Consider the following 14758-nt stretch of genomic DNA (forward strand, 5'->3'; position numbering starts at 1 on the left):
CAGAGAAGAAAATGGCAAATCACTCCAGTATTGTTGCCAAGAAAACTCCAAAAAGAGTCATAAAGAGTTGGACATGAGTGAAATGACTGAACAATAAAATGATTCAAAACCACCGAAGCAATGTGATATAGCAGCTGGAGTGCTGCTGGACTTGGAATCGGCAGAGCTGTTCTCCACTCGGATGACAGGTGTGTTTGGGGTGGGAGGCATGCCCACTAGGCCTATTCCAGCAAGGATAAACTGAATTAGAAGAGGTCAAAAAGGAGGAGCTTTTTCAGAGGAGGACGCCTTTGCTGTCTTGTGAAAGGGTCTAACTGTCCAGAGATTGTGGAAAGACCCATGAAGATAACAGGCCAAGAAAGACAGAAGGTCTTTGTTCTCAGGTACTCAATAGCCTAAAAAAGGCTTTAGGAATTCTGTTGTCTCCAGAGAATTCCCCTGAGCCTTTTCTAATTATAACAGTAATAATTAACGAGGATAATAATAAAAGAGAGGCAATATGAAGATGTAGGTTAGTCATTTTCAGTGAGTCCAACTCTGTGCCTCGTTTGTATTTTTTTGGGGAAGAGATACTGGAGTAGTTTGCCATTTCCTTCTCCAGTTCATTTATACAAATTAGGAAACTGAGGCAAACATGGCTAAGTGACTTGTGGTCACTCTGCCAGTAAGCATCTGAAACCAGATTTGAACTTAGGAAGATGAATCTTCCTGACTCCAGGATCATTGCTGTCTCCACTGTGTCACCTGACTGCCCTAATATGGCAATATGGTTAGGTCCAGCCTCTGACACAGACTGGCAGTGTGACTCTGGGCACTCTTGATGCCCCAAGCCAACTCTCTAAGAGCTGAAGCAGGTGCTATTCTGCATTTGGTAGAGGAATTTTCCTTACAGGGAGTGCCCCATATCATTGAAATCCCAAGTCTTATCCAATAGTAATGGCATTCAGGTAGGGCTACAAGTTTCCCAAAGCAGATGGCATATTTTTTTTCATTTGATCCTGCATCACAACAACCCTGTGAGATAGGTTAGTAATAATATCCCCATTTTATAGCTAAGGAAAGTGAGTTTCGGAAACCTTGCCTGGGTTCATATAACTAGTTAATGGCAGACGTTTTAAATCTAAGTCTCATCAGAATTCCCTACAATACTACTTTGTGTCACTCTTTCATGACACTCTCCCATCCTGGAACTCCCTTTATTACCTCCATGATGCCAGCCCATACCCTTCGTTTCCTTCCAAACACTTCTTTCTAGGAAACCTTTCATAAGGAATTCCACCTGCCTCTGATCACATATTTACTTCCTCTTAGTTCTGGACAGCTAGGTAGCACAGTAGATAGTACCCAGACCTGGAATCTGAATTCAGCCTCAGATACTAGTGATCCTGGGCAAGTCACTTAACCCTATTTGTCTCAGTTTCCTCATTTATCAAATGAGCTAATGAAGGAAACAACAAACCACTTTGCCAAGAAAACCCCAAAAGCGAGTCACAAAGAGCCAAACATGACTGAAAAACTCTTAGAACTAAAATACTCAGTTTATGCCGTAATAATGTACATTTTTAGGTTCCAGAGAAAAGGAATCTCATTTTCTTACCTAAGCTTTACAAGCAGGAACCCTTATGATACTACACATCCTCTCCTCCCCTCCCCCCGCCACACATACTCACACACTCACACACATATACACACTCATTTCTCAGTGCTATACAGTGCCCTGCACACACTAAGTGCTCAATATGTATGTTAATTGAGTTGCCTCTCAAGCTTGCTTATCTTCTTGTAAGATATGGCCTCACACCCAGCTCTGCCAGAGCCGGGCCAAATGAGAGCACCAACCCTACCTTTTCCATTGATTTCACTGTCAGGCCACAGAGCTAAGATCCTTGGAGCCCTCAGATGGGGGTTCTCTGGGTCTCTATCACAATGGCAGAGGCACAATTAAAAGACTAGCTTCTTGGGGGCAGCTGGATAGCTCAGTGAATTGAGAGCCAGGCCTAGAGATGGAAGGTCCTGGGTTCAAATTTGACCTCAGACACTTCCTAGCTGTGTGACCCTGGGCAAGTCACTTGACCCCCATTGCCTACCTTACCACTCTTCTGCCTTGGAGCCAGTACACAGTATTGACTCCAGGATGGAAGGTAAGGGTTTAAAAAATTGGAAAAAAAAAACTAGCTTCCAGACTTGGTCCCATCAATATTTTCTGCACCCAGATCCTATTCCTTTGCCCCATGGAGACGTTCCAGATGGCACCTGCCACCTAGCCCCTCTTAGCGAGAGAAGAGTTCAGCTCCCCCTGTGTTCAGTGTTACTTCTCTAAGAAATATTTGCAATTCTCTCTCTCAGGAGTGCTTCAGTGCATGGAAGATTGCTTGGAATAATGAACTTGATTGAATTATCACTCAGGGAGTGATATGTCCCCAAGAGATCACAGATCTGGGTTGCTGGCCAGTCCAAGGAATTCATCCCCAAGGTGGGTAGATGATGGGGTGGAAAAGCCCACAGACATATTCTGGCCAGAAGACAGGAATTCATATTAATATTATAAGCAACAGGCTGGGCACAACTGGTAACCCCTTTGCCAAAGATAACTCCTTTGGAAAAGTGAGGTCTTCCCACCCCCTTTTCCATCACAGATGGTAAAAAGCATTGACCATGAAAAAATAAAAAAAAGGCTGGGGGAGCCAAGAAGAAGGGGGGAGGAAGGCAATATGGAGGCAGAGGACACCTTCCATCAGGACTTGGGAGAAGCAGCCTGTGTCCCCAAAGGATGCCTTAACAAATCAGCGAGAATGTTGGAGTATATGGGGAGGAAAGAAGGCACTAAATTCTCATGTCTGAGAAGAGGAACGGTCTTCCACTGGGCAGAGAAAGATGGCACTGTCGGTGCTTCAACCACTCCGTCTTTATATTTCGGCTAAACCACGATCCTCTATCAAGACTTGGGCAAAAATCACCTAGAAATCATTTGGACTTTTGAAGTCCGTAGGAGAACGGCCTTTAAATCAAATGCAGTCAGCAAGCTTGTCTCTTTGCTTCTTATTCCCTGGAATTTGGCATCCGAGGGATTCTGGATCTGGTTTAAGGCTTTTTCCAAATCCAAGACTTGGGGAATTTTGTTAACAGTGCAATAAAAATAACTTAATAGTGTTACAGGCAAACATGAAAGCCTTTCTGTGTGTGTGCTGCTCTCTCCCCTTTAAAAAAAAATACATACAATGTTTCTTTAAAAAGTCTCCATCTGCAAATCCCATTAGATGTGCATATAAGGTTTCTGATGATTAATAGCGGCCTGCTTTGCTTTTGGTTGGAGGATCTAATGTGTGCAGGTTAACCCCTCCTTCCCCTCTCTCACATTTCACTTCAGAAACTTGTCATTCTCTCCCCACCGCAGTATTTAAAAAGTGTCTCCCCAGCCCCCCCCCCCCCCCATCCAGCCTTTCACAGGAGACTCGGGGCCTTGGGAAGTGCATTTGGGCTGGGCTGCTTGCGACTCCTAACCAGCTGGTGGGTCTGAGCCAGGATAGTGAAAATGTTCATTGACATCCACCGCTTCCCAACAAATACATTTACAATAGAACCAAAATAAACAGGCTGCCTGCCTCGTTCCAGGGTGGGAAGTTAGGGGCTGAAGTTATTATATAGGGGGAAAGAGAAAGAGAGGTCGAGCTAGATTGGATTTTTTTTTTAAGTAAAGGGCAGGATTTTGTTTGTTTGGGGGTTGTCTGGGTGGGTGTTCTGTTGTCTTGGGTGGTTTGTATTTTTTTTTTTTTGTGGTTTCCTTTTTTAAAAAAAAATCTGAATTAAAAAGGGTAACAACTGAACTCGTGGGAGGACTGAACACAGCATCGCAGGAGGAGCAGATGGATTCAGCAGCCAACAGCTGTATGAGGGGCCCCCATTCTCCAGCCCCACTGTGGGGCTGCCTGCGGAGCCCCCATTCTGAGGTCGGCGGGCCCATGGCACTGCCCCACTACCCTCCTGCTCCATTCTCCTTCCACCAGAAACCAGACTTCCCGACGTACCCCGACTTCTCTGCCTCGTGCCTGGCCACTGCACCCCATAGCCTGCCCCGAGAGGAGAGGCTCCTTGCGGACCAGCACCCTGCCTTTCCACAGCCCCCTGACTGGCACTTTCCTGGCTCTGAATCCCGGAGAAGACTCACCCCAGGCCCAACTCTGAGTTCTGGGGAGGTGGGTGAAAGCAGCCCTGGCCTCATGGATGCTGTAGGGAGCCTGGGGGAGGACTATGGGGTCCCCGGAACCATTGCCAATGAAACTGAGAAAAAGTCAGCGAAAAGAAAAAAGGAGAACTCAGGTAAGTGGCATGAGGGGCAAGGGGGAAGGAGGGGCCAGCACTGGGGCAGATGGGCACTTATTAACTGTGTGATCTTGGGCCAGCTGCTCAACCTCTCTGGGCCTGGTTACCTAGTCTGTAAGACTGAAATAATGACCATCCTTCCAGGCAGAGAGCTGACTGAGCTGATTCCCTTAAAACCTCATCTAGTTTACAGACTTATCCTAGGATGCTACTCCCCATGGAAATACTGTGTCAAGGAACGGGTACCCTGGGAAAAGAAGGAAAGACAATCTAGGGTCCAAATCCTGTCAAATAGCCTTTTGACACAAGAGAAGGGACAGACTACCTGACAGAGGGGAAGCTCAGGAAAAGACACGGGGCTCAAACTGATCTTCCAGGTGGTGGGTACCACCATGCCTTTGAGGCGCCCTTCTCCCTGGTTTACAGGACCCTCACCGGACTCGGAATAGACCCCAAGTCATACAGCAGGTCCCACACCTAGTCTGCCCTTAGAGAAGCAAGGGATCCTTGGAACTCAGTAATCAGCTGCCTAAACCCATATCCCCCTGGGGTGACAGTCTATTATTATTATTATTATTATTATTATTATTATTATTATTATTATTATTATTTTAAACCAGTACCTTCTCATTTAGAATCAATGCTGTGTATTGGTTCCAAGGCAGAAGAGTGATAAGAGCTAAGAAATGGGAGTTAAGCCACTTGCCCAGGGTCACACAGCTAGGAAATGTCTAAGGCCAAATTTGAACCCAGGATGTCCCATCTCTAGTCCTGGCTTTCTATCCACTGGGCCACTGAGCTGCACCCCCCCCACTTTTAGTCATTATTTGGATTTGGGGCTTCAGTGAAAAATCTCCAACACTTTTGCCATCAACACAAATAAGGCTGGAGCAGAACTTACTCCAAAAGAAAGAATGGGGGAATGAGGAGTAGGAGAAAGGTGGGACTCAGAGGGGGTAGGCAAGAGGAAGCCAAAACCAATATAAAAGGCAATGTCGTTTGGTGACTTAAGGAAGGGTTCATCAAGGTCAGAATCCCAGGAGCCTGGTGAAAAGAGGAAGAATCACAGAATTCCAGAGTTGGGGTGGGTCTCGTGGCCATCTAAATCTAACCCTTAGCTGGGAAAAAAATCAGCCCTTCAGCTTACCATAAGAGTAATCATCCAGCTTGTGCTTGAAACCCCCCAGTGAGAATGACTGAAATACCTCACAACACAGCCCAGGTCACTCTGGGCTGACTTCTCTGTTGAGAAGTTTTTCCTTACACCAAATCTAAAGGGGTTTCTTTGCAATTTGCAAACACTATTCCCAGCTCGGCCCTCTAGGGAGATAAAAGGGATTGAGCCTAGGGTCAGGGTAGGAACGAATGGGTGCTGAGATAACCTTTCCAGTGCTTCCGAATGGTCTGGCACAGGACAGGGAATGTGAATGAGGAAGGGGACCTTCCTCACCTCTCTCTGGCATGAACATGGGTAAAGGTGGCATCGCTTCATGCCAAGGTGCCCAAGGAACAAATTCATTTACCACAAAAACCCAGATGACTGGCGGGGGGGTTCTAGATGCCTCCCACTCTTAATAATTACACTTTTGACTACACTTTTGGGGACCAGGGTCGGGAAGCTCTATTTCTCTGTGAAAATACAGCAATGTTTTAGGGAACCCTGAAGCCAGATTGAGACCAGAAATCCTTAGCACTGAAGGCAAGTGGGCAGAATGAGTCACTGATCACAAAGCTAGTAATTTATATGGTATTCCAGAACTAGAACTACCTGAGGGAGAGCAGTTTTGGTGATGCTTTAAATTAACCATTTTGTTGTTGTTCAGTTGCCTTGACTCTTCCTTCATGACTCCATTTGGGGTTTTCTCAGCAGAGAAACAAGTAGTTTGCCATTTCTTCCTCCTCATTTGACAGATGAGGAAACTGAGGCTAAATGAATCCTCCTAACATCAGGCCCAGAGCTCTATCTACTATGCCACCTAGCAGCACCCCCAAATGAATTATTAGTCATGATACTATTTTCCATTGTGATGCTGATGTTCCAGGAGAGCTTGGCTCCTTTCTGCCACAATTTCCCCAGCAGTGTATTCTACAGTTACAATAGGAAATCCAGCTATGATGGAAAACTGAGTCCTTCTCATCCTTCATTACCAACTTCTTCCCCCAATCAACCTCAATTTTCTTTCTTTCTCCTAACCAAAAACAGCTTTCAGTGGGTCTATATAATACACCAGCCTTGACTTCTGGCAGACCTTAAATGAATGTTTGTTCCCTTATCTGTCCCCTCATTTACCACCCCCCAAAAAAACTGACTCTAATAGATTTTATAGATCACCAAAGAAATCCTCCTCTAACTTCATCTAGCTGGGTGATACTTAAAATCAAAACAAGTGAGTTTATGTATACAAAGTATTTTGTAAACCTTCAATCAAATGAGATTTAAAAGTTTGCGAAATAAATGTTAGCTCTCTCCTATGACGATTTCATTCTTCTCATCTTTCTGTTCCAAGGGGCTCAGATAGAAATCATCCTGGGACGAATGGTTATCCTGCTATTAGTCTTTGTGATAAGCGTTGGGCCAACTATGACATAGGTGAATTGAATGAGGGGGTTTTTGTTAAGTGAAAGTTTTTATTATTTTTCATATTATTGCCTGATCCTTCTCTCTTATTGTCATTATCATGATTCCTTGTCGAGGTTGGTGTTCAGATAGGTAATGCTGACATATAGGTAATCCCTGGACTAGATTCAAAAACTTTCCAGGCAGGATGGGATCTGATTGGGCTTGTGCCCACGGGCATGAGCTTAAAGAGCCTGAACATTCCCTCCATGCTTCATCAGAGCAGGGCAGATCTACATGGGGTTTTCACACGAACATCTATGTGGGTAGGGAAAGGTGAGGAGAGAAGAAATCTGTGATTTCATTAGCTTAAAAAACTACCTTCATTAATCAAATCAACAGTTTGTAATTTATATAGTCTTAGGGGCCAGCTAGATGGGGCAGTGGGTAGAGAGCCAGTTCTGGAAACAGAAGGTCCTAGGTTCAATTCTGACCTTATATATGTCCTAACTGTATGAAGCTGGGCAAGTCACTTAACTCCAATTGTCTAGCCCTTACCATTTTTCCACCTAAGAAATAATACTTAGTTTTGATTCTAAGAAGGTATGGGTTAAAAAAATAAAATATTTTTGCATATACCTCTAGATTTTTCCATCTAGATCCCAGAATGCTAAGCAGAGGTGACCTTTAAAACCTCAGTGAGATAAGTCATCTGAATAACTTCCAACCTGTCCCTTCCCACCTTTACTAGAACTCTGGGAGTTAAGAGACTGTAAGTAAGTCAGCTCTGGCACTAAATTGAAAAGATCTCATTTTGCTTTCTCCCTGTTTCTCCTCCATGTCTCTTGATTCTCAGAAATGGGAGGTTACGCGTGCCTTCCGGTGGAACAATGAGTGAAAACAGACTGGGATGGGATGGGGAAAGCCCCATGGTCAGTCAGGATTTGACAAATTTGTTCCAATTATTTTTTGTTGCCATACACTGCCAAGAACTCTTGTTTGGTGCTCGCAAATGGCAGGGGTACTTCATTGAGTCGGGTCGAATGCTCCTCCGTGTCATTCTGGTTTTATTATTATACAAATAACACATGGAGTAATTTTGTTTAGAAAGTCTTTGCAATAACAAGGTCTCCATCCACGGAGGCGATGTTGCTGAGCCACCATCAGGAGGCCATATGTTCCGAGTTGTTTTTTCTGGAGCAGGGTGGGTTGGTGCTGTTGTCTAGTCCTCCTTGGGAAAAACAGCACATATTTATGAGGTGAGGCGGTCGGTGGCCCTGGTATTTCATTCATTCCCATACTGCCCCAAAATGACTATTCAACCTAACACAGGAGACGTCTTATGTTTAAGAATATAACAATGATAACAATAACAAAATAATAGTTGTGTGACACTATGTGCCAGACAAGGTAATAGCTAATAGCTAGCTTTAAGTTTGCAAAGTACTTTACAGTTATCTCATTTGATCCTCACTGCAATCCTGGGAGACTGGTGTTATTCTTTTCCCCCATTTTACAGTTGAGGAAAGGGTTAAGTGACTTCTGCAGGGTTACAGAGCTAATGATTGAGGCTGTAATTTTTTTAACCCTTACCTTCTGAATTAGAATTGATATTAAGTATTGGTTCCAAGGCAGAAGAATGTCAAGGGCTAGACAATTGGGTTAAATGACTTGCCCAAGATCACACAACTAGGACACATCTAAGTCTAGACTTGAACCCAGGTCCTCCCAACCCCAAACTTGGCACTCTATCCACTGTGCTACACAGCTGCCCGAGGCTGAATTTAAACTTGGGTCTTCCTGACTCAAGGTCTACCACTTTTATCCACTGAGATACCTCACTATACGCAATATAGCAAAAAGAATCATTACAATCAGAGGACTTGAGTTCATATCCCACATCTCCCACTTACTTCCTCCATCATCTTGGAAAAGTTCCCTAATATCGCTGAATCTCAGTGTTCCCTTTCTATGAATGGAAGAGAGTGAAATCAATAACCAAACCCCATCCATGTTATCCTGCCATGATTACCAGGGAGGCAGTGTGGTATAATGGAAAGAGTGTTAGCTTTGTGTTCGAACCTACTTCTTTTTTTTTTTAATAATCCACACCTTCCATCTTAGAATCAATACTGTGTATTGATTCCAAGGCAGAAAAGTGGTAAGGGCGAGGCAATGGGGGTTACGTGATTTGCCCACAGTCACACAGCTGGGAAGTATGTGAGACCAGATTTGAAGTTAGTCGAACCTATTTCTGATGCATACCAGCTAAGTAACCTCAGGCATGCCACTTAATTTTTTTTTATCATTACTTTCTGTAATAGAATCAGTACTATGTATTGGTTCCTAAGCAGAAGAGTAATAAAGGCTAGGCAATGGGAATTAAGTGACTTGCCCAGGGTCACACATGCTATTTAATTTTTATGAGCCTCAGTTTCCTTAAAAAAAAAAAAAAAGGATGTTGGACTGGTTGACCTCAAAGATCCCTTCTATTCCAAATATATGACCCTATGACCTCTAATGTCCCTTTTAGTTCAAAATCTTTTATCAGAATGTGAACTTTCCTTAAACTCCATTGTTGAGTCATTTTCAGTCATGTCGACTTTTTGTGACCCCATTTGAGGTTTTCTTTGGCAAAGATACTCAAGTGGTTTGCCATTTCCTTCTCTAACTCATTTTACAGATGAAGAACTGAGGCAAAAAGAGTTAAGTGAATTGCTCAGGGTCACATAGCCATGAAGATCCGAACTCAGGTCTTCCTGACTCCAAATCCAATGCTTTATCCACTGCACCCCTTAGCTACCCTGAACTAAGCTGGGGTATTTCAGCTCCAAACACACAGAACTTATCCCAGAGCTACCTCTTCGCCCTACCACACAGACCCCAAATAACTCAACATGTGGTTCTCTCTCATCCTTGGTATCCCAGAATAGTTTGCAGTTAGGTGCTAGATGCTAGGGAGGATGTACAGATGAATAAGAAATAGTCCCTGTCCTGAAAGCGCTTATAACCATTGCTCTGTCCCGAAATTCAGGATGTTAAGTCACTTGGGGTCTTACAGGCTCCTCTAGGGGTCTAGTGAGTGGAGAAGTGTTAAGAAAGAGAGGACACCGAAGAAGGCTACTCATTCATCTTTTACCAGCAAAATCCTTAAGGGGTGTCTGGACAACTGGTAGTTTAAGTGGCATGTGATTCCCTTGCCTCCCCTCCCTTTCTCCCCCTGCTTCTACCTTAACTCCTCACAAAAGCCATACTGGCTTCACTCCACTCTAATATCTCAAGTCTAATAAAGAAAAGGCTGCCCTTCTGCTCAGCAGATTGCTAACCTTCCACTCCATTCTGTTGGCATAACCTCCTGTTAACCTCATAAATCATGGCATAATACATAAGGCATGGGACTTGGATTTAGGAAAAACCTAGATTCCAGTTCTGCCTTGAATACTAGGTATGTGACCTTGGGTAAGTCACTTGACAGCTCTCTGCCTCTGTTTCCTTATCTGTAAAATGAGGAATTGGATTCAATATCCTCTTCTTTCTTCCAGCTCTAAGTCAATTTTGCTATGAAATGTGATATCATCTTACATGTGATTCTTCCAAAGATGTCCTTGTTATTAAAGTCAACACTTTTTGGTTTTTCCCTACCCTTAAACTAAATGAACAGGAGGAGCCCCCCCAAAAATCATAAGTCAATTGAATTTATCATTGTGAAATTGCCAATTTCATAGTAGAGTTCAAGGGAAGGTAACAAGTAATTACTTGTCTATTTTACTTAATATAAATGTAACCATACATAAAACCCCAATTATCTGGGTCCTGGCTCTTCACTCCTCTCTCAATCACATTTCTTCCCTGATTTAATCCATTTTGACACCAGCCAGCCTCACCATCCTCAAAGCACACACATACCACTGTTGCTCGATTTCTCATATTTTCTCAGTGCTTGGCTCTATTTTTATCCACAGTGGTTCTGATCCATCAAACAATAAGTATTTATTATCAATTAAGCACCCACTGTGTGCCAAGCACTGTACCAGGTGCTGGGGATACAAATACAACTAATGAAACAAATGAAACACGCAAGGAGTTTATACCCTAAGGGACAAGGGAGGGCAACAAGGACTTGTGTCAGTGTAGAACTCTCTGTGAGGGTTTCTTGGGAATGAGGCCCTTTTGCTCTGGCTACCCCGGGCTACAGTAACCAAGGCATGGCTTGACCTTTTCGTGCCTGAGAAAAACTTGTGGCAGTAAAGTATGCCTTGGACATAAAACTAACACGGAGAGGGGCAAGGGTCAGTCAGAAAGAAAAAGCCCCACTTGGAGCCACCGTCTGGGCTACAGCTTCAGATTACACAGGATAACAGAGTTGAAAGGGATTTCAGAAGCTCACTAGTCCAAGTTGTACCTGGTAGAGAACCCCCATGGCGAAGCTACTAACAAATGATGATCCAGAGGAGTGGAAGATCTCCAAAGATGGGAGACTTCACAAGGCAGCACCTTCTACTTTGGGACCATTCAGGTTTTTTTCTTGACACTGAGGGATAATGTCTCTCTCAGCAACTGTCCCCCATTTTTGGATACTCAAGCTGTCAGGATTTTAGCAACCCCCCCTCCATAGCCTGCTCCAGGGAAATGATCTCTGAAGGAAGGGGTAGAAAGCTGATGCTGGGCACAGCCTGATGAAAGGGCTAATCACAAAATAACATTTGAAGAGCTCGTGGCATCAGTTCTTAGCCGAGGAATTGTTTGCTTGAAGACAGATCTCTTCTCATTTCTACAGAGAAATGGATTTTAAGTGTAAGACTCATGGGTGAGATAGACGGTTTGATAGATAGAGCGTCAGGACTGGAGTTGGGATGATCCAAGTTCAAATGTGACTTCAGACACATCCTAACCGTATGACCCTGGGCAAGTCACTTAATCCTGTTGGCCCTTCTGTCTTAGAGTTGTTACTAAAATAAAAAGTAAGGGTTTAAAAGAAATGGGAACCACTCTGACCATAGCGAGGGAAGATTGGGGGAGGGCTTGGAAAACTTAAGCAAAAAAGCTTCAATTCGTAACTAGATGAGGCTGATATCTAAAGCATAACATAAAATGGCAGAGGTACAGAATTAATATGGAGAAAGAGAAATAGAGATATATGGTACAATAAGAAGAGTGTTTCTGGACTTTGGTGTCAGAGGACTTGGGTTCAAATTCTGACTCTGTACGTGACTTTAGGCAAGTTATTTTGTCACTCCTGGCCTCAGTTTCCTCAAGTGGAAAATAAAGGGGTGAGGCTAGATGTCTCCTAAGGTCCCTTCCACCCCAGGGTTTGTTTACCAGGATGAGGTTGAGGGAGTTGTTGTTATCACCAAGCATGGGTGAGTGTACTGCCAGAACCAGGAGATTGGCAAAGATGGTGAGCAAGATTGTCTCCGAGGTTCTGAAGATGAGTTTTAGGGAGATTCCCTGATTAAGAGTGGCTCCTTTTGAAGGAAGAGTGCTGAGTAGTCAACTCCACAAATAGCCTAGGATAGATCCTGTGAGGCCAGATATTTAGCTCCTCCACAAAAACAGAAGAAGCCTACGGAAAGGGTCTTCTGCCCACCCTTTTTTCAGCTTCAGAATGTGCACAGATATATAACAGGCATCAAGAAAAGGAGAAATGAATGAGCATTCCAGCGAGGTGGCACAGGAGATAGAATGTCTGGCCTGGAGCCAGGAAGACTCGTCTTTCTGAGTTCAAAGCTGGTCTCAGACACTATGTGATCCTGGGCAAGTCACTTGGTCCTGTTTGCCTCAGTTTCCTCTTCCGTCAAATGAGCTAGAGAAGGAAATGGAAAACTACCCCAATATCTTTGCCAAGAAAATCCCAAAGAGGATCATGAAGGCTCAGACATGACTGAAAGCGGCTGAACAACAATATTTCATTATGATTGTGTTTGCAATAATGTAACTGACAATGAAATCTAGAAAACCTCCATCCCCAAAGACGCATAGGCAAGAGAGAGCTCTAGCTAGAAAGTGATTTTCTAATTGGCTGTACTCTCCATCAGAACGCTAAATGAAGCTGGGAACAGCGGGAGGCTGGGGACAAGGAGACTTGAGTTAGAGGGTTCTAGTCCCAGCTCTGCCATTTACTGCTGTGCCCCCTTAAGCAAATCACCTACTTTCTCTGAGACTTAGATTTGGGGTTTTTTGGTTTTGTTTCTTTTCTTTGCAAAAAAAAAAATAAGGATGGTAAGGGGTTGAAATGATGGTTTAGTTCATATAGTTCAACCTCTTCAATTTGTAAGTGAGGAAACCGAGGCCCAGAGAAGAAGAGGGACTTGCCCAAAGATACCCAAATAGTTAGAATATATGTTACTATTTAGAAATATTCGCTATTTAAGAGAGTCTGGATTGGATTTTGGTCAACTTGAGGATTTCTTTCTAGCTATTTGCTTCTCCGTTCTGGGAAACACAGCACGGATGCCATTATTGATTGAGAACTGGATAGGATGTGACTCAGTGACCCGCACTGGGCTTTGCAGGAATTCCCTGGGTGTTTCTGCCCTTCCTTCCCTCTAGTCCACCAGCGCTATTTGACCTTCCTCCTGCAGTCGATTCCACACTCTGCACCACTCCACTTCCCCTCCCCCGTGGGCCCCCCAAACAAGAAGCAGCAGGAAGTTGGTTAGAATGACTCCACAGCTGCAGGCAAGGGAGAAATCCCTTCTCTAGGCTTACAGCCCTCAGGGAGGAAGACGAAATTAAGATCCAAGGCTGCGGGTAGGAGAAGAGATTTAGCGTTGGAAGGGACCTGAGGGACTGCCTAGCTCAACCCCACTTCCTTTTACAGAGGAAGCAGCAAAGTTAAAGGAGTTGCCCAGGCTCACCCTTTTAAAGTATTTGGGGCAGGATTTGGGTCTCCATATTCCTGGCTTATTGGGCAGCTTGGTGGCACAGTGGATAGAGCACTGGATCTGAAGTCATCTTCCTGCATTCAAATCTGGCCTCAGACACTTATTGTGTGACCCTGGGCAAGTCACTTAACCCTGTTTGCCTCATTTTCTTCATCTGTATAATGAGCTGGAGAAGGAAGTGGCAAACCACAACAAGATCTTTACCAAAAAAAACAAAAACAAAAACAAACAACAAACAACAAAATGGGGTCATGAAGAATCAGACATGATTAAAAACAACTGAACACAAATTGGAGAGAGAGAGAGAGAGAGAGAGAGAGAGAGAGAGAGAGAGAGAGAGAGAGAGAGATCAGTTTGAATCCAATCTCTTCTAAATAATGAAATATATCTGTATGTCTATATACATATATATATAAATATATGTATATATTTGTGTATGTATGTATTGGGGTTTTTCAAAGAGAGAGAGAGAAGAGACAGAGCTCAGTTCAAATCCAGTCTCTTCTAAATTGTGATATATATTATGTATATCAGTATGTCTGTATATATATAGTATGTATATTCATATATATGAGTATGTATATAAATATGTACACATGGGAGGGTGTTTATATATATTCATGGATATATAATAATAACTAGCATTTATTTAGCACTTTGAGGTTTTCAAAGAAAGTACTTTATAAATGTTATCTTATTTTGTCCTCACAACAACCAATAGGTACCATCGTTATCCCTATTTTTCCAGATGAGGCACAGAGCAGTTAACTTACTTGCCCAGAGTCACACAGCTAGTGAGTGTTTGAGGCAGGACTCAAACTCAAGTTTTCTCTGACTCCAGACCCAGCACTCCATCCACTGAGCCACCTAGCTGGTATAGCCCCTTTCTATCATCCTGCTGCAGCAGGAACAGTTAGGCCTGGCACAAACCCCTCCTAAGGCTCAGGACCTGCCACTTCAGCCTCAGAGCTTCTGTTGTCTTCCTACAGGTCACCTG

At 43.7% G+C, this 14758-nt stretch overlaps 1 protein-coding gene across 2 annotated transcripts in view; it reads left to right on the plus strand.

Annotated features, from left to right (window-relative positions):
- The first annotated feature begins 3623 nt into the window (after positions 1–3623).
- MEOX1 (mesenchyme homeobox 1) overlaps positions 3624–14758 on the plus strand; it is a 31106-nt gene continuing 19971 nt past the window's right edge. Inside the window, exon 1 of one of the 2 annotated variants that reach the window (XM_044673434.1) lies at positions 3624–4321. In XM_044673434.1, coding sequence (XP_044529369.1) covers positions 3864–4321 — 458 coding nt within the window. In that variant the 5' untranslated portion in view covers positions 3624–3863. The remainder of the gene's footprint in view (positions 4322–14758) is intronic. The other variant, XM_044673433.1, reaches the window with a different exon arrangement.

Source organism: Gracilinanus agilis, chromosome 4 (genome assembly GCF_016433145.1).
Source record: "Gracilinanus agilis isolate LMUSP501 chromosome 4, AgileGrace, whole genome shotgun sequence".
Taxonomy (NCBI): Eukaryota; Metazoa; Chordata; class Mammalia; order Didelphimorphia; family Didelphidae; genus Gracilinanus; species Gracilinanus agilis.